At 36.4% G+C, this 25,924-nt stretch overlaps 1 protein-coding gene across 1 annotated transcript in view; it reads right to left on the bottom strand.

Annotated features, from left to right (window-relative positions):
* Positions 1–2,018: 2,018 nt before the first annotated feature.
* The window catches only part of LOC119786423 (beta-1,3-galactosyltransferase 1), a 45,906-nt gene continuing 22,000 nt past the window's right edge, over positions 2,019–25,924 (bottom strand). Inside the window, exon 2 of the mRNA XM_038289753.1 lies at positions 2,019–3,940. Within this exon, the coding sequence (XP_038145681.1) occupies positions 2,718–3,710 (993 nt within the window). The 5' untranslated portion in view covers positions 3,711–3,940 and the 3' untranslated portion in view covers positions 2,019–2,717. The remainder of the gene's footprint in view (positions 3,941–25,924) is intronic.

Genomic DNA, 25,924 nt, shown 5'->3' with positions numbered 1-25,924 from the left:
GCATCTTTTCTGTAATTATTTTACTTGCAGAGAACATTTACTGCAAAAATAAATAAATAAAATAACAAGTTAAATCAAGGTACTGGTTTAAAAGACCTAAAAGGCAAAAATAGACATAAAAGAGTTTTTTAGAGGTAAAAAAAAAATGACAGAAACAAACAATAAAAAAAGGAACTTGCGGTAATCAGACCATTACAAAGGGTGCCAGGGCCAAATATGTTTCCAAACAGACATCAAAAAGCTAAATTTATAGTGTAACCCAATAACTTAACCCTGGGCAAAGCTCTTTTGGATTCCAAGAATGGTTGGTATTTAGTTTTGTACTTTGCATTAAAGAAGCATGGCATGTTGGTAGAGCCCAGTGGGCTGAAGCCTTATCAGTTCCAGCCGCCTGCTTCAAGGTACTGAATCAAATATGACTGAATCTGGTGATGCTAGACTTTAAAGGAAAGGAAGACTTACTATGGAGCTGAGTGAGTTCCCTTTATACGTGGTAATGGAATATTCTGTTTGAACCAATAGGTATGTTCAGCTGCAATAACTACCCTTCAACCACTTAGTCAGCACTGGGCCACTGAGTTTAGAGACAAATATTGGAGAACATAAAAATCTAAAATAGAAATGTGCAAAATTCAGAGTAATACTTAAAAAGCATCCCCATAGACATGATTTGTACTGTTTAAATCCAAAGAAAATACTTTTTAGGGTGAGTTACAGTTTAAAGGCAACTTTGTACAAAGTTTGGAGGAAAAAACTATAGAAGTTCTTCTGCTAAAAATGCACTGCTGGAGTCAAGATGGGTTGTGAATAAAATATGGGTTATTCTTCCCAGGTAAATAAAATTAAGATAACTTTCTGACAAAAGCTTCAGCAAAACATAGCTTATTTGTATATTATTTTAAAGCTACAGTGTGTAATTTTCAGCGACATCTAATGTCCAGACTGCAGACTGCAGCAACATGAACATCTCCACCCCACCGCTTCTCCCCCCCAACAGTACGGCGAGCGTTACGGGACAAAATGTCTTCCACGACGTCCACATCACCTACCTTCTCAAGTGATGAGGTTTGTTTACATAGATAATTTTACAGATAGTATTTCATTAGTCTGTGTGTTCAGTACCGTCTCAGTTCATCTCTCTCAACTTGCCGTAGTTACTTTCGAGCGTAATGGGCGATCTCGCAATCGCTAGTTTGTTGGCTCTGCGCTGCCGTAGCGCAAAGATGTCTGCCTCCATGGCTGCGAGACCCGCTCCTATGTAATTATAAATAACGAATTCTAAGGCAACGCAAATATTAAAGTTAAGAGGCTGAGCTCGTAGATGATGATAAATAACATAGTTATGTATAATATATTACATTTCTGACTGTATATCCCTGTAATTATTACACACTGTAGCTTTAACTTTGAAACTGGAATAAAGTTCTAGCCTCTATTAAAACAGAATGTTTTAGGTATGACTGGAGAAAACCTATAAAGATTAGTACTGTTACTACTAAATAAAATAGGTTTTGTTTAAGGTTCAGGTTAAGGCAATTTCAGAGCCAGCAATGACTTAATAAAAAAGGACGCAAATACACAGGAAAAGAGGATGAAAAAAAACAGCCCAATGATCAAACCATTAAGGAAGTATGAAGCAAAGAGTAGACAGAAAATGATCAATGTTAAAACAGAAACTTTTGTCACCCAGGTACTAATGAAGCCAATTCAATGAAGCACCTTTATCCCATATGCAATACACTAGACAACAGGTTCTCATGCTTGTGTTAGACCTTAGATACCAAGATAACAAAGATTCGACCATTTGCTATATGGGTAAAGTTAAAAGCAATTAGTTTTAAATATTAACTAAAGTTTAAACCATTTGTCAAAGAAGGCCTAATTTTTAAAACCCTTGAAAATTATGCAGTTGCTCAATAAGATAAAAAAACAGGATCTCTCATAAACTGAGAAAATTATCAATTTCATCAATTTTAAAAAAACAAAATTGATTTACATTTTATTTTGAATTAAAACTTTGAGTTATTTTTACTTCAGATATATAGATAACATCTGACATCATTAAAGCAATCAAACCTTCATGATTGCTAACTAGTTTTGGATGTTTCCACTACTTTTTAAATGTTTGTATCTTTATAAATCAGCCTCAAGTCTGAGCTCTATCAGATTCAGGCTTGGCCATCCCAAAGTGTTACTTTTAGGCTCAGTTTCCTGCAGGGGTAACTAGACCTTTCCAATTGTGATGACCATTAGTGAGTGTCTGTATCCAATTTCAATATTCCAATCTGCCTCTATGTAAATAAACAAGTATGTCATTAAAAGTTTTAAGTTTTAAGACTTTTTTTTTATCCTACTATCCTTTTTCAGATAAAAATTCTGGAAGCCACCAAACTGGATTTATACTAAATAGCAATGCTTTGAGAGTCATCTCCCACAGAAAAGATATTAATAGCTTACAAACCTTTAACAGAAACCAACTTTCAAATTCCGTTTCAAATAAGTGACTACACAGCTTTCAAGTGATGTAGATAGCAAACAGAGATATGGATACCAGTGAATTAATTAAAACCCATTAAATCCATAAAAAAACAAAACAAAACAAAAAACTGAGGGTTGCAGAAGCAGCTGCAGATCTTACATGATTAAGTGACAATATGTAACAGGATACATTGGGGAAAAGGGTCAGTTGAATAACTTGAAGTTGTCATTCATAATCCCTAACATCTCAGGTGCTTCTTGCTGGACATGTCATTCCAAATGCGGTGCATCTCTTCCGGTGGGATCTGGTGAACTGTGATAACACGCCTGTATCTGCAGAGACTATAGGCCATTTTCCAGTGATTAAACCCACTGTTCTGATAAGGGTGTATGCCTAGTTTACGTAAACACATTCCCACATACACGTCCTCCAGATGCAACAGCCTTGTGTGCAACGAAGTCTTGTAGATTAGCTCTGCTACGTCTGCTGAGAAGACATAACCAGTACCTGAGCAGAACGGTGGGTATTTGTTTTCAGGGTACAAGTCTCTGGGCATGTACCACTTACTGCGCATATCTCTGATGGGACCACCATTTATCACATATCCTGTAAAGTACCTCCTTCTGGGCTTAGTGCTGGGCTTCAAAAGCTTGTATATAAGATTATCCATGTTGACAAAGATGTCACTGTCAGTTTTCATAACGTATTGCGCCTTTGGGCAGAATGTCGCTACCCAGCGCATGCCCATCATTGTCTTGAGTGTGAGATTATGGTATGAATCGATAAAGTTCTCTACTACAATGTCATGGAAGATCTGGCTCTCCTGCTCCACCATCTGGTTAAGCACATCATCCGTGTTTCTGCCAAGAAGAAAGATGGTGAGAATGTGTATGTCACTGTAGGTGCTCTCGTCGCCCCAGGTCTCCCGGATGGCCTGCCGTGCGTCAAACTCCTTGTGCGTGGTACTGATGAGTATAACAAGAAAAGGCGTGACGCTCTCGCACTTTTTCGGCTCATTTATTAAAAATTCAAAGGCATGAGGGTTGAGGGGGCGTGTGCGGATGTTGGAAAATGTGATGTTTTTAGGAGGCGGTTTCACAATCCGGCGTTTAGGCACAGCCATGTGGCCCACATAGGTGGATGTTGGGCGTGTAATGCTCAGGTACCACAAGGCGCTGGCCCAGCAGACCACTGTCAGTATGTATAAACATGATACTTTTGAAGGCATCATGCTTCTCTTAGGTGTAATTTGATGAGCTGAGTCTTATGAGGTTTTCCTTCCATCAGTGATGTTCCACCCAGTGAGGCAGCATTAAGCTGCTCAAGCATGCAGTTTGACATTAATCGTCAATAATGGATTGCTTTGGAGAGGAGAGATGCTGCTTCCCGTTTAATATGAAGCACTTTAAAATTCAATGAAGGTCCGGTTTGTTGGCGAAAGTGCTGCATCTCCAGTTACATCTGAAAAAGATGAGACACAGAAAGTTACTTAAACATATGCCTTTAAAAATGTATATATAGAAATTAAATATTTATAAGCTTTAATTTCAAATGTTTTAAAATCTGTAGAACTTGTTAATGATAAATGAATGACATTCCTAATAAATTAGCTCAAGTTTTCAAAATAATTAAAATCATGACAACATTTAAATCTGTTGGATAAATCGATCAGATGAAATAAAAGATTTTTATAGAAATTAGTTTGTAACACATAAGTAACTTATATTATCTTATTTATTTAAACAGCACAGAATTACAAGGTGTTGTATTTAGAAAAAAACACAGCTGAGGAAAGTTTTGTTTAAAACTTTGTATCACACACTATAGCATACATGTAATGGTTTTCATGTTGCAAATCTTAAAGACATAAACATGTAGGTCCTTTCATCAGACTGTAATGTTTCCTTTGACTTTTTGGTTTTTCACTTTGAGGATATCAGATGCACATTACAGATGAACACTCACAATGCTTTTTTCTTCAAATCAGGGAAAACTACAGAGGCCATAGTGACCAAACAATTACACCATAGATGTCAATATTTGGATTTCATGTAACTGCAATGTTTTGTCAGACACATTGCTCTGTCACATAAAACAACTTAACAAAACCACCTAAATGTATTTTTTTTAAGTTATCAATTAGGAATTATTTGTATAACTCTGGATCTTAATGACATATCTATTTTTCTTAGTTTATTAAAACAACAGATGTTTGTATTAAACTTGGACCATAGTATTTGCCTCTGCCCTTGGCAGTATTAAAATGAGAGAATACAGTTGTTGGAAGCACCAGGTAAAAGAAGTTATCTGTCAGTTGCATGTTAAAGAAAAACCTCTTTTTTATGGTAAGAAAAAGAAAGATTAAGTTATCTGCTTTGTGCATAACTGACGTATATCCTTATGAGAGATTCCTTCCTTCTCTTGTTTACTTGTGGGCTATAGAAAAAAAGGGCGATTCATTTAACAAGTAACACCGTTATAGAAAGGGTTCCTCCTTGGTTTCAGCAGCTGCAGCAGCTAGGGCGTCTGAGACAGGAAATGCTATGATATGTTAATGAACGCGAGCCATTAACCTGGTTTAAAAGTTCAGTCCATGCCCAGAGAACATGGTAGGATCCAGCTGGTTGCTGCCAACAAGATGCTGTAGGCGCCTCCCAGTGTGTCCCAGAAGCTGCAGCCCCAGAGAACAAGCAGGAGCCTGAAGCCAGGTCAGACAAACAGATCAGAACAGGAAGACTCAGAGGTTCAGGAGTCTGAAGCCAGATCAGGTAAACAGATCAGAACAAGACCCAGCAGGTTCAGAGGTCCAGGAGTCCAAAGACAGTTCAGGCAAACTGTTCAAACTGGAAGAGGTACGCTCAGAGGTCCAGGAGTCCAAAGACTGTTCAGGCAAACTGATCAGAAAAGGAACAGGCAAGCTCAGTGTTCAGAATCAGGGAATCAGACACACTCAGGGACTCTAAAAACACTCTCATCACTGAGATCAGATGAGAACAGGCAGGCTCAATGGTTGAGGGGCAGAACAGGACAGGGTCAGGTAATCAGAAACACCAAGGAACTCTAAAAACACTCTAATGACTGGCTAGAGAGAACAAGAATGATCTGGCCCTGATGACTGGATTCAAGCACCTTAAACAGAGGCAGGAGCAGGTGGATCAGATGAGAGACAGGTAAAAGGAATAAGTAATTAAGTGAGGCACCAGTGCCAGTATCATGGCATCCTCTGACTTTTGGTTTAAAGTTTTGATTTGGAAACACAATGTTTTTTCCCTTATTTTATCTGTAAATCATACCATAATCTTCAACTCGTACCTGTAAAAGGCAATCGACAGAAACAAAAATGATAGGAGTAATTTGCACTTTTATTTTAGATATTTGTTCTCAATAATCATTCAACTTGTAAACTGGTTAATAGATTTGTATTGACTTGTTTGTTTTGATGATATTAAGCTTGAACTGTTCTAAATGAGGGATGATAATGAATATAACCAAATATAGCTCTTGTAAATGTACAATCATCCGGCCCCATTTTCCATGTCAAGAGCCAGTATCTATCAGTTTTCAAGTTTGGTGGCTGTATAAAAAGCTTAAACTGGACGCTAAAGAGAGATTCAAAGTCCGATACTACACTAACCATAACAATTCTAACAAAGCCAGGGATAATTACATGCTTTCTGCTCTACTGCACCGTCACTGAGCAATGCTTTCAAAATCAATGTTTGACTGCAGGTATGAAAGGTGGTAATTAGGTTTTGCAAAAAAAAAGCTTACATTCACTAAGACAGGGTACTTTTGAGAAAACAAATCACTGTTAGATTAAACATGTTTGAAATGCACGTAGAACAGCCATCTAGAAAATTAAGATTAGCTTTTTCTGTTACACATATCAGCAAAGAAATGCAATGTTTTCAATACAAATAAATACAATATTTTAGATACAAATTGCAGCTTTTTTTCCAAATAGAAATCATCTCCTCTGTTAATCATAGTCACTTTTATCAACCACATAGTTTGGAAAGACTAGTTCAATATTAGCCCCCATACCTGGATTTAGCTTTTGGAGTCCAGGGAACCATATTCAGAGCCATTATGCACATTAAGAAAACATGTATCAAGGGCAAACTTTCCCAGGAGAGTCTGGCCAACTGAAATTCCTCCAAGGACACATCAGTGACTGATCCCAGAGGTCAATACAAAATCCAGAACATCTCAAATCGAACTAGTCTAAAGCAGTGGCGGCTGTTGGCGTTTTCTCCAGGGGGGGCTATTAATAAATATTGGGTATAAGTGTCAATATATTTTGAAATATTTTAATTTTATAATTTTGATTTTTTTTCTTTTTTATGTCTTAATCAAGGTCATTGGGTGGGTAGTGCTTTGCCCTAGTGCCCTCTATTGGCCAGCCACCGCTTGTCTAAGCTCTTCTACTGCTCATTCTTTCTTTTGAAGTTTACCCAAATTATCACAAGCTTATGATCAGAAACACTGGGTTTTAATCCAGGCTGCAGATTTATCTCCTCTGTCCTCTCTGTCTGTTGCATAAAGAGTTAAGAGCATGGAAGTCTGCTTTGGTTAAATGTCTTTAATACATTTTGCAGCCTCCCTTTTCCATGAAATCTGACCTGTAAATATATAAACTGTATTTGCAGTGACAAGAGTCACGGATAGTTTCATTGCTGTAAATGGCAGCTTTTATTTTTAACACCGGTCTCTTTTACCTTGGTCCATAACGCTGCTGTGAGGTGAGGTCAGCACTCTGAACTACACATTGGAAATACAAGAAAACAGTAGATAAATAAAAGGTCTGGGGAATCAGGTCCCTTATTTATTGAAAACATGCCATAAAGCACTTTGTGGGCCTCTCTTGACTCACAAGGTTCAACAACATTAAACTGAAGGGAAAGACATGGCAATCATTGGAGAGTTGATGATGATCACTAAATTTAAGGTTAAAAAGGTTTGTCTGACATTTGACCAAACATATTTATCATCTCAAAGCCTTGAAAGAAAATATTTCATGGCTTAACAAATTACATCTGGTGCAAAAGTGACACTGCATTTCAGAAGAAGAACATTATACCAAGAGTCAAATGTTTGATGGTAAGATTGTCTGGGGCCGCTTTGTTGCATCAGGACCTGGACTGCTTAATGTTACTGATGAAACCATAAATTCTTTTTTTTTAATACTTGGTGATTTTAACCTCATGCAAACATCAGCATTGAAATAACCAAAAGCACATCAGCGAGTCTACTTTTAAAATACTCAATAAAAGGTGCAATAACCAAGTCATTGTCCAGTGATAAATTAGTTTGAGGTGTTTTGGCATCTCCAACTAATTAATGGAATTACATTCAAAATCAATGTCCTGATTTCCCTTTTTTATCATTTTTATTTAGTATTACTTTTGTCAATTTCAAATTAAGTTACTGGCAGCTGATTTTTTTTCTGTGTTTAATGGAAGGGTATGTAAACTTTCAAGCAAAACACTATATCTTATTTGTTTTAATAGTTTGAAACATTAAACTGGGAAAAAAATAGCCAACAAAAATGGAAATCGGTAAGGCAAATGATTTTTCCCCTAAGTGTACTAAGTATGTTTACCAACTCTGGAATACATCAGAAAATCGGTATTCGTTATGAATCGTGCAAAAGCTTGACTTCCTTTAATTTCACCTCCCTGACCATTACTCTGTCAATAATTCACTGTATCTATTGGGTACGCTGAGGATCTAGGCTCTATTTTGCACAGAAGTATTAAACTTTTGATTCCTTGCATTTAGATAACTGCAGAACCAAGCGTTTATTTATTTTTAACATGTTTACCCTAACTATCTTTATTGAATGTCACATTTATTACTGGGCATAAGACCCCACACTCTCTATAAAAAAAAAAGAAATGGTATAAAAATTGTCCAAAAAAAAAAAAAAGGTGAAATATAACAGAAGGGGTGGAACAGGTGAGCATGCTACACATTATGAACACTGGACCCGCAGGATATGAAATGCAATAGAGAAGCACCACAGAGAAGAGAATGAAAGGTGGGAATAATTAGCCAATTCTACCAGAGACCTAATTTATCATGATTTATTATAGGTAAAGAGGTAAACTTGTGTTAGGAACAGGGCACAAAGACAGCCATTCATCAAAACTTGACATTCCCTTCATCAAGTTCCTCCACTGAATGTTTGGTGGACTTTTTTTCAAAGGGCTATTACGTACTGCTCTATACACAAACAGAACTGTTTTGATTCATGGCTCTATGACCAATGCAGACAGGTTCCTAAAGTGTTTTTCCAATAACATCGTCTCTGAGCTAATAGATTGCCAGCCTGAATTATAGAAAGCTGGAGTAAAGGTAGTATTAGGTGTGCCATAAAATAAATCTAAATTGATTACCTTGCTTCTATTTGACACAACCCCTTTTGCATATTGCTGGCTATCATTTTAATGATGAATCACACTAATGCAAAAACGTCAGAGATTGGAATTTTGAAAATTGGCCTCCCAAAGGTTACATAATATCAGAGTTAGTGTTGTTAAACTTTACTTTTACACTGACTTGCTTGTACAGCCATACGTTTAATTTCATTATGAAGCATTGCTTGTTTTTACTGATTTAGCCCATGCAGTAATTTTAAATTATAGTGTTTTTTTTTATTAGATTAGATTTAATTTCACAACACAACTCAATGATATAGAATTAATATGGTCGACTTTCTTCAAGACTGGATGAATTTCAGGTTCCCAAAAGTTTAGAGAAAGAGTTTTTTTTTACATTTTTACTATTGAAAAAGATTAAGTGAACACATAAGAGGATGTGGTTGGGGTGCAGGGGTAGAGTATTTGACCCATCTATGGAAGCTTCGGTCCAACTCCTCAATGCTGCTGTCTTGGGTTTGTGTCCCAAACTGTGGAGCTTTGCTACTTTTTACTGTTCATCTAATCTTAAATAGAAAATGTTGGGACTTTTAACTGCTGCCAGTAAAATGTGAATGATTTTACCAAACCCTTGTTAGGAGCTTTGCAAACCAGTTGAATTCAGCTAATTAAATTGTGTTTGTTACCTCTTTATTTATTGATTTTTTTAGTTTTAAGGACGGCCTTATGTAAACATATCACCCAAATGATTGTCAATTAGGAGGATGATCCACCCAGAAAAAAAAAAAAAAAATCATCCCCCACCATACCTTTAACACTGCAAAATTTACTGCATACTTAACATAGCGTCACAACACTTACTCACTGAGTGCACATGAACCTTAGTAACATAAATAAGGCTCCTGTTTGGAGGTAAAACAAACAAACAAACAAAAAATCAGCTGCTAAAATAATTCCATATGAAGGTGATCTTGATCAGTGAAGGAAATAGAGAAATTTCACAATCATGCTAATTTTTTGTTCAGGTCGGTGCTTGTTTTCAACAAACAACCACAGAATTAAGGACTATTGATAATGAAAAAATAGGAAGTTTTACTAAATCAGTTGCTAGTTTTCACTTAACCTTTATCTGTACATTTCTAAAGTATTTCTTTGCATCCATAAAGCAGTGGCTCTATAAATACAAAGACTTTGACTTGCTCTGTACACTCACCGGCCACTTTATTAGGTACCCCATGCTAGTAACGGGTTTGACCCCCTTTTGCCTTCAGAACTGCCTCAATTCTTGGTGGCATAGATTCAACAAGGTGCTGGAAGCATTCCTCAGGGAGTTTGGTCCATATTGACATGATGGCATCACACAGTTGCCGCAGATTTGTCGGCTGCACATCCATGATGCGAATCTCCCATTCCACCACATCCCAAAGATGCTCTATTGGATTGAGATCTGGTGACTGTGGAGGCCATTTGAGTACAGTGAACTCATTGTCATGTTCAAGAAACCAGTCTGAGATGATTCCAGCTTTATGACATGGCGCATTATCCTGCTGAAAGTAGCCATCAGAAGTTGGGTACATTGTGGTCATAAAGGAATGGACATGGTCAGCAACAATACTCAGGTAGGCTGTGGCGTTGCAACGATGCTCAATTGGTACCAAAGGGCCCAAAGAGTGCCAAGAAAATATTCCCCACACCATGACACCACCACCACCAGCCTGAACCGTTGATACAAGGCAGGATGGATCCATGCTTTCATGTTGTAGACGCCAAATTCTGACCCTACCATCCGAATGTCGCAGCAGAAATCGAGACTCATCAGACCAGGCAACGTTTTTCCAATCTTCTATTGTCCAATTTCGATGAGCTTGTGCAAATTTTAGCCTCAGTTTCCTGTTCTTAGCTGAAAGGAGTGGCACACGGTGTGGTCTTCTGCTGCTGTAGCCCATCTGCCTCAAAGTTCAAAGTACTGTGCGTTCAGAGATGCTCTTCTGCCCACCTTGGTTGTAACGGGTGGTTATTTGAGTCACTGTTGCCCTTCTATCAGCTCGAACCAGTCTGGCCATTCTCCTCTGACCTCTGGCATCAACAAGGCATTTCCGCCCACAGAACTGCCGCTCACTGGATGTTTTTTCTTTTTCGGACCATTCTCTGTAAACCCTAGAGATGGTTGTGCGTGAAAATCCCAGTAGATCAGCAGTTTCTGAAATACTCAGACCAGCCCTTCTGGCACCAACAATCATGCCACGTTCAAAGTCACTCAAATCACCTTTCTTCCCCATACTGATGCTCTGTTTGAACTGCAGGAGATTGTCTTGACCATGTCTACATGCCTAAATGCACTGAGTTGCCGCCATGTGATTGGCTGCTTAGAAATTAAGTGTTAACGAGCAGTTGGACAGGTGTACCTAATAAAGTGGCCGGTGAGTGTATAACTGATTTCTTCGTTTTTTTACATTCGTTGTTTCCCTAATATATTGTTTCTTTGTCAAACTTCACTTTGGGGCAGCTTGTTTCTGTGTGTGAAGTGCTCTTTTGAATGAAATTGACACTGACATTGACAAATCTCCTTGATCAGCACTGAGTTGCTGGAAGCCATATTTCTCCAGTCACATAACACTGCATCAACCTTGAGGATGAAAAAAGAGAGACAGAGCACTTTCTGCTAGGATGTTACATTATTCTTTTCCCAGTACTTTGTTATACAACAACTCTGAATGGCTTAAAAAAAACAATATAGCACAAAAACAACATAGCATAAAAAGATAAGAAAGTAAAAAATGTTGGAGCATCCTAGTCAAAGTCTGACCAAAAGTGACCAAACTGGTACAGTATGCTGAGATAAATCATTCAATCTCACAACATTTAAACAACTTTATAAATAAGACAGTTTATAAATAAGACAGTAAATATCCAACATAAATGATATAAAATACTCACTGATGTAACTAATGAAGGCAGCACAAAAAAATACTTTAATGCATTCACAGTGAAAGGTGAAACCAGCAGAAAACTCGCCACACACTGGTGCTTTGGCTCGTTTTGCCAGAAATTTGCAAGTAAACTGTTGTGCTACATCATTTAATCTATTGGTTGTCAGTTTTCATTTTACAGACTGAATGCTTTATTTACATTGGAAAGCCAAACAAAGCTGGCAGCGTTGGCGTCCCTGGGTTCAGCAGATCTTCCAGAGATGCTGCGAGGATCTACAGCTAGGTCACGGCCGCTTTCCACGAAGCTTAAAGAAACTGAGACATTCTCGAGCTCAGAGAGAAGCAGAGGAAAATCAGAGAAAGAACCTCGATAGAGAACTCCTGAAGGAGACAAGGCAACTGGCCACGGCCCCTTCTGGAGCTAAGGAACCGCAACGGGACATCAGTGGAGGACAGCGGTATAATAGAAACGTCCACCAAGCAGAGGAGAGGTGACGGCTGGCTAGGACAAGCTATGGAGGCTAACAGTGGAAGATTGAAGGAGGACAGTGGTATTATAAATAAATATTATGTATTTAGTTTAAATATTTTATAGAATATAATAAAAATAAAGCATGTCTAGATTTCTTTTCTAAGTTACCAATAAAGATATTTTATTTATTTTCACTCAAAACCAAGTCTAATACTTGTGACTGTCTTGCGAAAATGTTTATTATAAAATGAAAACCAGACTGTTATGTGTGTTTCACAAAGTGGTGTAAAACCGTGCCGTCATCTTCCATACAATGTGTTAAACATATGGACTTTTGAAAAAAACATGCACTATTTCAGGTTAGAACATCTCCTTGCAATGCTCATAGAAAAAAGGTAAAATATTGATTTTAGCAGTTTAAAATGTTTAACTTTTATTTAATCTCCAAAAACATATACATCTGTGCAATTAATCATCACTTCTACAATCCTTTAAAATTGAAAAAAAAAAAAAATGGGTGAAGGAATGTTTTTCTCTTTTAATACAACCAAGTAATTTACAAACACCAGGGTAAGTTTTTTACATCTGCTTGCTGAGAACAACACTGGCCTTTTTAGCTTAGAAAACAGCAATAGATTTGGAAATGAACAGTATCTGTTCCAGGAGAAACAAAGCAGGGATCATCCCAACATTATGTTGCTCATTAGTCTGTCAGCAGCACTGTATCAAAACAAACATCATTCTGATCAAACAAAAACAATCTGTTTGTGTGTCCATTCATCTGCATATTCACAATTTTAATTTGATTGTTCCCGCTTGAAATGAAAAAAGAAAACAACCAAACGTTTTTTTCATGAGATGTTTACTATGCTGTATGTTAGAGTCCAGCTTTGGCCAGGTTTCTGCTCTGGAATAAAATCAGACAATATACCTTTCAGACAATTTTTCAATCACATTAAAACATTAACATTTTGCACAATGAGGTAAATCTTTGTCTCTCCCTGTAACTATTTAATTACATTGGGTTTTTTTTGCCTGTTCTATTTATGTAAATTATATAATAGTATAAGCATTTCATGTTTATTATCCATTGATTAGAAATATTAAATGTCACTAGAATATAAACAATTCTGACTTAGATTTTATCTGTGTTTTACATCTGTCCGTTTTACTACTCCTGTTAGGGTTTCTGTTTGTGGGAGATGTTTTTGTGTTTTTCTTTTACTATCTCTCCCCATCCACTAGATGGTGCCCTTTTCCCCCGTTGGCCTGGAGGGCCTCTTCTGGTTTATCACCCACACCTGCGGCTGGTTTGGTCATTACCTGAGGAGTATATGAGCAGCGGACTGTCACCACCTCGATGCCGGTTTGTAATCCACAGAGCGTTCAGGCAGGTTCAGAGTTCCATGAGTCCAGCAGCGAGCTTAGATACACACGCTTACGGGAATTAAAACTGACCTCCCCCTCGTTCCGACCCAAAACCCTGAGGGCTCAGAAGAGCCCTCTCAAAATTACATTTGAGCCCTCTGAAATGTCATTTTGCTCAGAAAAAAATGCTTCTTTCTGGTAGCAGCAGTGTTGTATTGTCAGGTGACAGCTGTATTCTGTAGGACTTCCATTATCAAAAGGGATGATTTAAAACATCTAGGCCATTACATTTTGCATTAGCTAAAAAAGAATAAGAGCAAGACACCGCTTTCTTGAACAGCAATGGCAAAGTTGCAAAAGTATTTGAAATAATTTATGTTATTAGATATAAAATATTTTATATGCAGGGGTCCAGAAATATCCTAATTTCCTTACACCTGTTATTATTTTCTTGAATTAAAAAAAGGTGTTATGTTAATAATCTGAAAGGTTGAATAGTCTGGTTTAGACCTTTCACAAAAACTGGATTTAAATTTATTCCGTCATGATTTCTAACAGCAGATGGACACATATATGTGTGCTTTTCAACAAAAGTCGGTGCAACATAAGAAAATGAACGTCACCTTGGAGAGGAAACAGCTAATAGTTTAAATGGCATATGCAAAAATAACCTTTTTTTTAGGGTTTTATAACTTGATTAAAGAGCAAATTATTTGGCCTAAACCCAATTGTAGCAAATTGCAACTAAAATGTATTTAAGAAATATTTTAGAAGCTGAAACTGATTGTTATCGACAGAGAAAGCTGTGAGGGGATTTGTATATTTCACATTTATCTCATAAATTCTGGGAACTGTGTTCAGTCCTACAGCGATTAGACCCAGCATGATATGAGAGGGACCCCAATCACTGAAACCCAGACTCTAAATTATACACAACACAACATTTCACAGGCCAGCAATCAAGCTCCAAACCCCTGATGGCTGAAAGGGATTGGCTGGTCTTTCGTCATAAAAACAAGCTTTGTACTGTGAAAAAAACCTTCAAATCTAAAAAACTTGCAGGGCAAGGTGACATTTATGGAAATGTTCAATCAAAATAATTTGCTTTATGGTTATCAAAATGTCAAATTTTGGATGAGGACATGACAAAACTGAAATGTCGTAAAAAAATAAATAAAGCCTTTCATTTATGTCACAGAGTCTCTAAAGCAGATAGAGTATAATTTAATGGCTTTTACATTTATGAAGAACACCTGAAAGTTATCTGTAAAGCCTTGTTAACATAACCATATTTCAAAGACATTCAGCCTGTCACCCTAATCTACAGTTATCATAACCATACAATAAGAATGGCTTATTTGTCAAATAAAACAATAATATGATCAGAGTATACACCTATTCACAAAACTACTGCAGCCTAAACACATTTGATAACTGTATAATTTAATCTAGAACAAAAATACACATCTGTTTACAAAACTGCTCTTTTTTTGTTCTATACTCTATTTCAAGAAGTTGGAATTTGGACTTACTGCATGTAATTAATCCAAAACTACAAATTCTTTGTATTTGCAGGCCAACAAGTGACTCCAGGGACAATATTTGGTCATTTCAAGATAGCAGCAAGTAAAGCAACAACTGCATGATAATATTTCTTATTTTCTTAAACAAAACATTTTCTTATTTAACTTTTGAAGCCTTCACGGATGTAATGTTTCCCAAGTATCAGGTTACGGGGATAATTCATGTTCGTCAAAAATTTAACTTGACCTTTAACTCTGCATGTCTTTAGGGTAAAAATAAGTCATATGTCCCAGTTAAACAAATGAGCTTTAGTTGCTTACTAGTTTAGCATTAATTTAGGATTCAAAACACTTATTTTCTACAATTGATCACGCATATATATATATATATATATATATATATATATATATATATATATATATATATATATATATATATATATATATATATATAATTTTTTGAGTTTTTACAGTGCTAGTGGCTCATTTTTCTGACAGTAGGCTGACAGGAAATAAGGTATGAGAGAGGGGGAGGGACATGCGGCAAAGGACTACAGGCCGCATTCGAACTAACTTTATTTTCTTTTTTAATTACCAACATATTTTAATACTGTCTTGCATAGAACTGTTTAAGTGTGGTAAATATTGTTTCTTTTAGGAATAGTGTTTTTAGATATTCCTTTTAAATAATGATTATGTGTTTGAAACACTGCCAGATGTAAAAGATACAGTAAATCAGCATCTCAAGATTATTTTTTTTTTTTGTGATGGACAATAAAGTTATTATACCCACACTCAAATTAATATATACTCAAATAATGTTGGACTGTCAAAGGATCAGATCATTTCTTTCCCCCTTCTTGCAGATTATTTCACAGCATTCCGGTTATTTTAAGGCAAATATTCGAATTTACTTAAACATAAATGCCTGTAAACTCATTGCTTGCATGCGTGGCATCCATCACTAATCAAAAGGATTTCACCAAGATATCAGGAAGAAAACTGTTGACCTCTACATATCTTTCTCATCCTTGGCTAGAATTTACAGACAATGCCATTTTGGTCTGTTCAAAGAAATCTATTCTGATATAAACGCTATGGGTTTGTCCAGCCATCAAACCAGTCAGGAGGGAGATGCTTTAAAATATTCCACACAAAAACATGGCAACATGAGCTAAAACTTTCATTCAGGGGTTATGTCTCCTTTTATACAAGCATATGTCATCATCTGGCTTTACTTGTAAGAAATAAGCCATAAATGATGAAATGAAATCTAAATTTAAGTGAAATTTCCATAAAAAGAATTAACATATGGGTAAAATCTAAAATGTAGACATGATTAAATAAAACATAGAAAGTTTAAAACCCCTACTTATTGCTTCAGAGAGTGACAAATGTGTTATTTATAGCAATTACTATGGTATAAAAACAGAACAATATAACTGCAATTCTAGCCAAGGTAGCTTTGTCATTAATTAAAAAAGGTGCATAATTAAAAATGCTGTGATACTCTAGGTCATAAAAATAATAACAGTACTGAGGGTGTTTCTACATTAATATGCAGGCAAAATGCCAGCTGTACAACAATCAGTCCTCCTATGCCAAGTAAACACAGCTCTAGGTAGTGTGTTAAGTGTGGCAGAGAGTTCCCTTAAATGTTGGCATCTTTACACAGGATAACTGGGTCAGGCACTGGCTCTGGCACACAGACTTCCACACTTCATCATGCAGGGATTAAGCCGGATTTATCCTCATCAGCACCAAACACATCTCACTCCGTATCTTAAGTGGAGACACAAGTGCATCAATATGGTAGTTATTTAAAATCTGTTATATGTGGGATATTTTCTTGCTTAAACAGTCACTAAATGCCTACCTGCCTGCTGTCAGTACGAACTTACTGATCTCTAAGGGCAGCTAGCAATCCTGAGTCAATGTAAGCTTGCGGTTTCATTTCACAATCTAACAACTTGAATCTAAATCCCAAAAGTATATATAGGATTAATAGAAGCAAATTAAATCAAAACTTACCTTTAAAATATTTACAAAACTGTATACCTCTGTAATACAGAAGCAAATAAGAGAGAAATTATTGAGTATTTTAACTACAATAGAATGATATTTCTAAATACTATATTTCTGAAAAACCCCATTAAGTACTTCAATAAAAAAAAAAAAAAGTTTTTCTTCATCTTTAATGCAAAATGTTTATTTCTTTGTGATAGTTTTTGTTTAATTACTGATCTGGTTGAGTTTTCCATTTACCAAATGGTATGTTTTAAAGTCTGTTTTCTGCAGTTAAGGATTGTTCTTCAGTTGCTAAATTAGTTGATGGTAATATATATAAAAAATCTGTTAGTTATAATCAAACTATTTAATAGTATCAGCCCTAGTTACAGATTCCCATAACAAGACCACTTTGTAATTTTTCATAAGCCATGTACAGACAGAAAATAAGTATAAGATGGTTTTAACAACTCAGAAGGCCAAAATGAAAAATGCAGAGCTCAGTTTTCTTATTATTCTTGTGTTTCTCTACTTTGCTACTGTCACATTAGATAACTTAACATTATTAGCCGTGTTATGTGATTGCTGTCACACATGTTTTTAAATGATAAAAAACAAAAAATGTAAATCACTCAGCTACAGAACAGCATGTTAGACTGAACAATTATATTGTCCGTCAGCTGCCTATTGAGTCATTCTTTCACAGAACAGCAACCCAAATAATAACTTAATTTTTGTTCACCCTAATGTTTTTATCCTTTTATGAAGGAACAAGACAGGCCTAAGCCATGGCTGCGTTTTAGCACTTTAAAAAAGAAAAAAAGGCATCATGAGGTGTCATCAGCTGCACAGAGGCAGAGCAAAAGTAGACATTTAATGATCAACTGTTTGCCATGGAGCCTGTCCAGCCAACCGTGCCACATCACAGCGCACCCAGGTAGTCATTAGAGGGACAGATGGTGCTATGGTTGATTGGGCTCACTGCTAGGTTATTTCAAAGTATTTCTCCTCATAATGCCCTCCGCAGAGGTAGATAGCTATCAGAATTTAAACAAAACAACTCATTTTGATAAAGTATTTATTCAAACATTCTTTTCAGACAAAATCTTGCACAAAATAACTTAACAGAAAACAAGCTCAGCTACATGAGAACTTAATAGCATTTTATGTGGGTGTACGCTCACAGAGAAAGATATAAAACAACTGAAATATTTGCTATCTAACTGCTTTACTACCTGATTTCGCAACATGAAAAAAAAACATCAAACTCTATGCTTTATCTTTCTCGCAATGTTCTGATTTACCTTCAGATTAATGAAACAGAATTCAGACAAGGAAAGTGAAAGCAACCAGCAGAGATTCATATCCCAAAATCTATTGATTTTTCTTTCTGACAAATTTCAGCACAATAAGAAATGAGATGGAACAGCTGGCGCACAAGTCATGAGGGCTAGACCGGAGAAAGATTAAATATAGGAGGACATCATTGCATGTTTGAAAGCAAAACATATAAAAACGTCTTTCAATTAAAGCTATGACTTTCCAAGATAATGAGCCTTAAGTGAACCTTCTTCAGAAAAAGAGAAAGAGATACTATATTTGCATAGTAATATCTAAAGACCTCTTAATGTTTTTTTTTTTTCAAATAAAGATCTACTTAAATGTTCAGGAACATAAAGCAGAAATTTTTTTCCTGTGCTTTTTATTTTTGGATTAAATTTTCAGTAATGTAGTAAGCAGAGTGAGAAATAATTGTCAGTCGCTCAATGTTTCTTAGGATCTAATGATGATTCACTACAGGTTTTTTTTTTTATGATTGTGTAGCAGTGATTTTTTTTGGTGGGCTGTCTGTTGACGGTTTATTTGGGGATGACCCTTCCGTAAAATCAGCAGCTGGGCCTATAGGCATTTGAAGCACAAAGCAAAAATTTCCTGCCAGCAGTTTGTGACTCATACAGTTTGACAAAACTGGGATGCTAAAGGCTAGTGAAAGTCTTATATTCACTCTATATTCACCACAAACTCAGAGCTCTTTAATATTACTGTCGGTGTCACTGTCTGTTATGCAGGACAAGGCAATTTTATATATTCACAATTCAGTACATGGACAATTCATAGTGCTTTACATGAATAAGGTAAAAAAAAAATAGAAGAAAAGTAAATGCAGAATAAAAGCAAAAATATCTGTAAAACAAACAAAACAGTTGGACCACAAAAAAGCAGAATAAAAGCAGGTAAATAAAAAACTTGATAAAAGCAGGTAGAGTAGAAAATAAAACAGGAACAAATATTTATACTAATAATACCTCAGTAAGTAGTTTAACTTCAACAGTCAAAGACACCTCTAAACAAATGGGTTTTTAACTTAAAAGAACTAAGGCTTTCAGCACTTTAACCATCTTCTGGAAGTTTGTTTCACATAAGTGCAGCATAGGAACTAAATGCTGATTCTCCATGTTTGGTTCTAGTTATGGGTGGGCAGAGGAAGCTGGAGCTAGAAGACCTGAATGGTCTGGGAGGTTGATACACGGACAACAAAGCGGTTATGTATTGAGGTGCTGATCCATTCAGTGATTTATAGACCAACAGAAGGATTTTCAAGTCTATTCTCTGAGCTACAGGCAGCCAGTGTAAGGACTTCAGAACCAGGCTGATGTGCTCTATTTTCAAAGTTCTAGTGAGAACACAGGCAGGAGCTTTTGGATCAGCTGCAGCTGTCTAATGGATATTTTTGGCAAACCTGTTAAATCACTGCTGCAGTAATCAATTCTACTAAAGATAAATGCATTAACAAGTTTTTCTAGATTATGCTCGGACAGTAGTCCTTTAATCCTGGAGATGATCATCAGATGATAAAAGGCTGACCTGATAACTGCCTTTATATGCCTCTGAAGGTTCAGGTCTGAGTCTATCGTGATACCAAGATTTCGGCCATAATCAGTTCATAATCGGTTTCCGGTTGTAGTAGCTGAAGCTGTGTTCTAAATCTGGATCTATCCTCCTTTGGTTTAAAAATTATTACCACAGTTTTATCATGGTTCATCTAGCCAACACTCTGATGGGCTCATAGTCACCTGGTAACATTGTGATATAAAGCTGTTTGTCATCTGCATAGTTATGGTAACTGATCTCATTTCCTATAATTGAGCCAAGGGGAACATGTAGATGTTGAATAGAAGGGGCTCCAAAATGAAGTCTTGAGGAACCCCGCATGTGATTTTTCTGCTGCTAATGCTTTATCTGATAATGGCCGTCTTTTCCCATCAAACTTCCTGCCACTCAGAATAGACAAAAAACTAGACAAAAATAACTAATCTTAGAGAAGTTATTTTCAAACATTGTGTTGCGGCACACTAGTGTGCCATGAGAAATCCTCATGTATGCCGTGGGAAATGATCTAATATCACCTTATTAACCATTGTCAGGCGTCTGTGCTGTAAATAAGTGTGGCAGATAATGTAATACTCTTCTATTTAAATGGAAAAATTGTGTTTAGGACAGAAGTCTAATAACAGAACACCGCTCGGGTTCAGATTAGGAAGGTCACTCCTCCCAATCACCCCTGTCCAGGTCTCACTCTGGCAGCCCACGTAGGAGATGAAGTCCCCCATTAGAACAAAGGACTCCCCTGCTGGAGCACCATCTAGTACCCCTCCCATGGTGTCCAAGATCTCTACATCACAGTTTGGTCCACAGGCCGACACAGTGGTGAGAGACCTGTCCCCAACCCGAAGGCCTCATGACAGGACCCTCTCGTTTACTAGGGTGAACACCTCCAACACCTGATGACTGAGCTGGGGGGCATTGAGCAAGGCTACCCAGGCCCACTGCGTCTCCCTGCGGGCAGTGCCACAGAAGCGGAGCTTCAAGCCTCTCTTCAGGAGATGGGATCCGGAACCCAAGCTCTGCGGACAGATAAACTCTTTATATGCCTGGTACCCCCCAGGGTGGTGATATTCCACATCCCTACAGCCATAAGCTGCATGCATGGACCTGGTTGTCAAGGCAACCCGTCTTGACCTCCACCCAGTCCTCTCTGCAACCAACCTCTACGGATCCCTCTGTGGATGGTGGGTCCACAGGAGGGCGTGCCTATGTCGTCCGTTCGGGCTGGGCCTTGCATACAAGCCCCAAGCCCAGATCTGCCTCCAGGGTGGGGCCCTGGCTGCGCCATGCTGAACGACATCACGGTCCTTGATTTAACTCTATCCATAAGCGTTTTCTGAGCTGCTCTTAGTCTGACCCGTCACATAGACCTGTTTGCCGTGGGAGAAATCTACCAGGGGCATAATGGCCCGGAGAACATAGCTCCTAGGATCATTCGGGCACTCAAACAACCCCACCACGTTAAGGTTTCAACTGTAAGGTAGTGGAATAATCATGCTTAGGGAATATGTGCACCATAAATTAAAAGAGATTGGTTGATATACAGATCCAGGATAAAAGCTAACTAGTATTAGATCCTTTTTGGAGGAAATTCAAACTTCCGCACTGAAGCTAATTGTGACAAATATCTGGATGTTTTTTTTTTTTTTTTAAAGCTTAAGGCCAAGTCAGCCTTGAATTGGCTGCTGCAGAAAAAAAGGATGGTTTTAGAGTAGCTGACTAATCTTGCAGTGAATTGACTGCTGGAACTTAACCAGAGATGGCAGGGGGATTTTTCTTATAAATAATACAGATGGGATATTTTGAAAATTAGAGTCAATCTTTCCATAGTAACTAATGTGTTTCAGCTGACAGCTATTTTAGAATAGCATAACGGTTCCATATTAGAGTTCTTAAAAAAAAAAAAAAGTACTAGATTTTCAAACTAAGCAACAAATACTCCATGTTTTACAACAGTATAATAATGCAAAATTGGAATTAATACTATTGGTGGCATTCAGCAATCAGTAGTATTAAAAATCAAATTTCCTCCCAACAAAGCCTACATTTTCTACAGTTAAAACTAACATTTTAAACTGATGATAAAATTAAGTGTGATTTAACATTGCTAGTGGGTTCCTTGATATTACTGAAGTGACCACACCATGAAGGCCATAATGACTGCATACTTCACAAATTAATTTCTTTGCAATTAAGACATGCAGTACTGCAGTAACTAAACCAGTGATTAAAATACATTTAACTTATCCTTAGAGGATAGGTTACTGATTGAATTTAGAATAAATACTTTATATTATATTTACTATTTGCATTTTAAGCTTACAATAGGATATGTTGTTTTAGCACAACACAGGATGCAGGCTTATACTTGGCCTTATCCATTTGGTCAAACTAGAACAAGTCTAAGGGGATGTAATTGCTTTCCATAATAACCCCTGAAAGCTTTCTAATTAGATTAGAAAACAAAGGTGCAGAGTGTATTTGATGTATCCTTTGTATAAACAGACAACTAAATTAAATAAGCACAGACACAGACATCCATATACAGGTGACCTTTGACCAACACCAGATGATAATACAGCCAGTGGGCTCTATGAAACAAAAGAAAGCCTTTTTTCAATGAGTTATACAGTAAGCCTTTTAAACTTTTAAGAGGCCAAACTTGATTCACATTCAGACTAAGCTGGTCCCATTAAAATTTCGTTAGGGATTTTTCTAATCTACATGCAGTTTTTATTTGCTTGCATATACATAGTTTAGTGAAACAAGATTGGGTCATACAGCATCATAAGGCAACAAACCATTCAAGATTAAAGGGTGTGAATATTTAGTTCTTTCTTTAACCAGGAAGTCGAAGGGGCCAATGTTATTACGTCCTGCTTTCATGTCAGTCTCCACCAGTCTTCAATAACACTGCTAGATTTGTTGCTAACCCACATTTTGTAGAGTACAAGATTGCTCTTAATACCCCTTCAGTATGGTCAAAAAGTGTACGTTGAAGTCTAAAGTTATAAATAGATATGTGCAAAGATTACTTTCTGCAATCTGAGTGACAGGAAAGTTAGTGAAAATTACAATTAGGTAACTGCTTTCATTTATATTTTTTAACATATAAATGTAATAAAATATGCAAAACTGTAAAATTTTGATCTGCATGTATGGCTAATTGTGATTGGTTTTTGTGCAAAACTTAAGCTTGAAGACTTATTTTTTAAAATTAAAGTTTTTTTTGTTTATGCATTTATACTATTTCATTCTACAATAACAAACAGCATCAAAGGAATATAAAATGTGTGTGATCTACTCCTTGAAAGTAAACTAAAAGTAAAGAAAATTATTAATTTCTAATCCCATCTCCCTATAAGGTCATTGAACTTCATATAAACATTGATCATATTTACACAATTGTTTCACATTTCAAAAATGTTATTTATTCATTTTATCTATTATTTATATATATCCAACACTCGTAAACATTTTTGCACCATGTCTTCATTTTTAAAAGCATTCCACAGTTTAACTCCATATATGACGTTGTTTAAATCTTTTACATGATAAAAAAGATATTTTCCTCTGTGACAAATTCTTTGTTTAGCAAAGCTATATACATTTTGATGATTATCTGGCAAGGTCTTTTATTTAGCTTTTCACAAAATGAGTGTTATTTTATAGGAATTTATGCAATGCTTTCTATGAGCTTTTTATTGATCATTCTGACAGCTATTATTTGCAACAGAAAAAAGGGCTTACCACTATACCCAGTAAGGGAGAATGGTTAAGTAATGGGGTGAGCTGTGGTCAAACAAATCTTATACGTACTTTAAATACATCTTCAAGAGACTATTACTAACATTCTTTTTCATTAAATTTACATGGATTTTCCAATGCACTTTATTGTCCAAAACACCTAGAAACTTATTTCTTTTTTATATATTTTAAGTTACTAAGAATCTTTTACCTAATTCTATCCCAATTAAAAAAGTTTTTTTTTGTTTTTGTTTTTTTTTATCAAACCAATTTCTGACTTTTCCAATTTCCTCTCCCATTGGTTTTGTTATTTGCAGCAAATCCCTCCCTGAGTTACATACTGGTGTCCTAAGCATACAACAAGAGAATTATTTTACTCATAGATGTCACCGATGAAATAAAAAGCAATGGTTCTTAAACTGACTCTTGTCAAACTCCACATATGACCTTCCTACAGTCGAAATTTAACTCACTGATATGAACAGACATTTGAGCTTTGAAGCCACTGGTGTGCCTTTCCTCCAAATCCCAGCATTATTAATTTATTGAAATAAATTTATTAATTGTACTACTGTTAATATACATTTCTTAATGTCCTTTTGAGGCCATGTAGCCGACCCATAAAATCAGTGTTGTGATTTATAGATGGTCTATAATGATAAGCATGCAGCTGAATTGTTTAAAATAGTTGCTATTTTACTATAAGAATTATTCTCTCTGAAATAACTTAATAAAATCACAGTAAAGTTGACGTAGGTTAATATACTAGGGGCAGTTGTGTGATGGCAGTGTGCAGATTCAGCTACCTGTTGCCATGGAATTAATCTTCTGCCATAAAAGTTTAAATCCTTATTGCAGCAAAGGTGTTTCAAACTCATTCTGTGAAAAAGATTAGAGAAGCAGCTTTTTCTTGTCACATTTTCATGACCTAATCATTAAGGCTCTGCTGCATGCAAACCCTAAATGGCTCGATGCTGTGTGCCAGACGTCATGAATGAACAACTAATTGCAGCAGCAGCAGACCATTTTACAGAGGACATTTTGGCTTGTCATAGCAACCCCACACAAATTGCTCTGTAAGCTGGTTGAGAAGACATGATAAAATATTACTGAATTTGCTGCAGATGCAGTCTATTGTATGCATGACTTCTCTCGGTGAAGGAGTTGTGCTGAATGTTAAGTTTGTTCTCACTTTTATTGGAAGCTCAAGCAATTTTAACTTTCCTAAGCTAAAATAAAATGCACTGCGTTGGATTCAGACCATTATCAAACATTAATTTTCTTTAAGAGATCAACGGTCACTCATCCAGATGGTCCCTCATCTAGAGAATGCCCTGGATAATTTCCAATTTGGCAGCAAAATTAATTACTCACTTTATTTTTCTATGCAAAAAACACAAGGCAATAGTGGTGGCTATACAGACCATTCATTTATAAATCACTTCCCCAAAAAATGTCAGAGATCTCAGTTTATACTTTGTAAGTCAGGTGTTTTTATTAACACATATTTCTTTGTCAAATAAATATTTTACTTGGTTAAAAGAGAAGGAAATTTGCCAAGCTGACAAAATGTTTAAAACAAGAAGGGAAATGATAAAGGCAAGGCTGCTTAATTGGACTAAATACAGTATAACTTGCAGTTCATCAAATTTGGTAATTCAGCTAGAACAGTACAACAGTAATACTGTTTATATAAGGGATGTAAACAAATAATTTACTTACAATCTTATGTTATTTAATGGCTTATTGGATTCAAATGTGTTAGATTTGCTTCTAACATCCACTTAGAAAATAAATTCTTTCAATGTGATGTTACCATCGTGTACTGGGGGACTGTGCTCTTCATCTTTAAGCTGAGCCTGACTGGTATTTGCTAGAAAAATAATTCCAGAGCAGAAGCATGCTAGAACAAAAGCTTGAATCGATAGACAGTCTGTTCTTGGATAAGTCACTTCTCTGCTGTGCTCAGAGGTGAGGATGTCATTATGGAATAGCAGAGGGCAAAAAGATAAGCTAGCAATACGGACAGTAGATTTTGTAAATTAATGCACTTCATAAATTTTAACAATTCTCTGAGAGAAACCTGAACCCCCTGTTTAAAAGTCTAAACTTAACTGTCAAGAGGGATTTTT

The sequence above is a fragment of the Cyprinodon tularosa genome, unplaced genomic scaffold, assembly GCF_016077235.1.
Source record: "Cyprinodon tularosa strain WSP-4 unplaced genomic scaffold, ASM1607723v1 ctg271, whole genome shotgun sequence".
NCBI classification, from domain to species: Eukaryota; Metazoa; Chordata; class Actinopteri; order Cyprinodontiformes; family Cyprinodontidae; genus Cyprinodon; species Cyprinodon tularosa.
The sequence above is the reverse complement of the archived record's forward strand: the minus strand, read 5'-3'. Positions and strand labels throughout refer to the sequence as shown.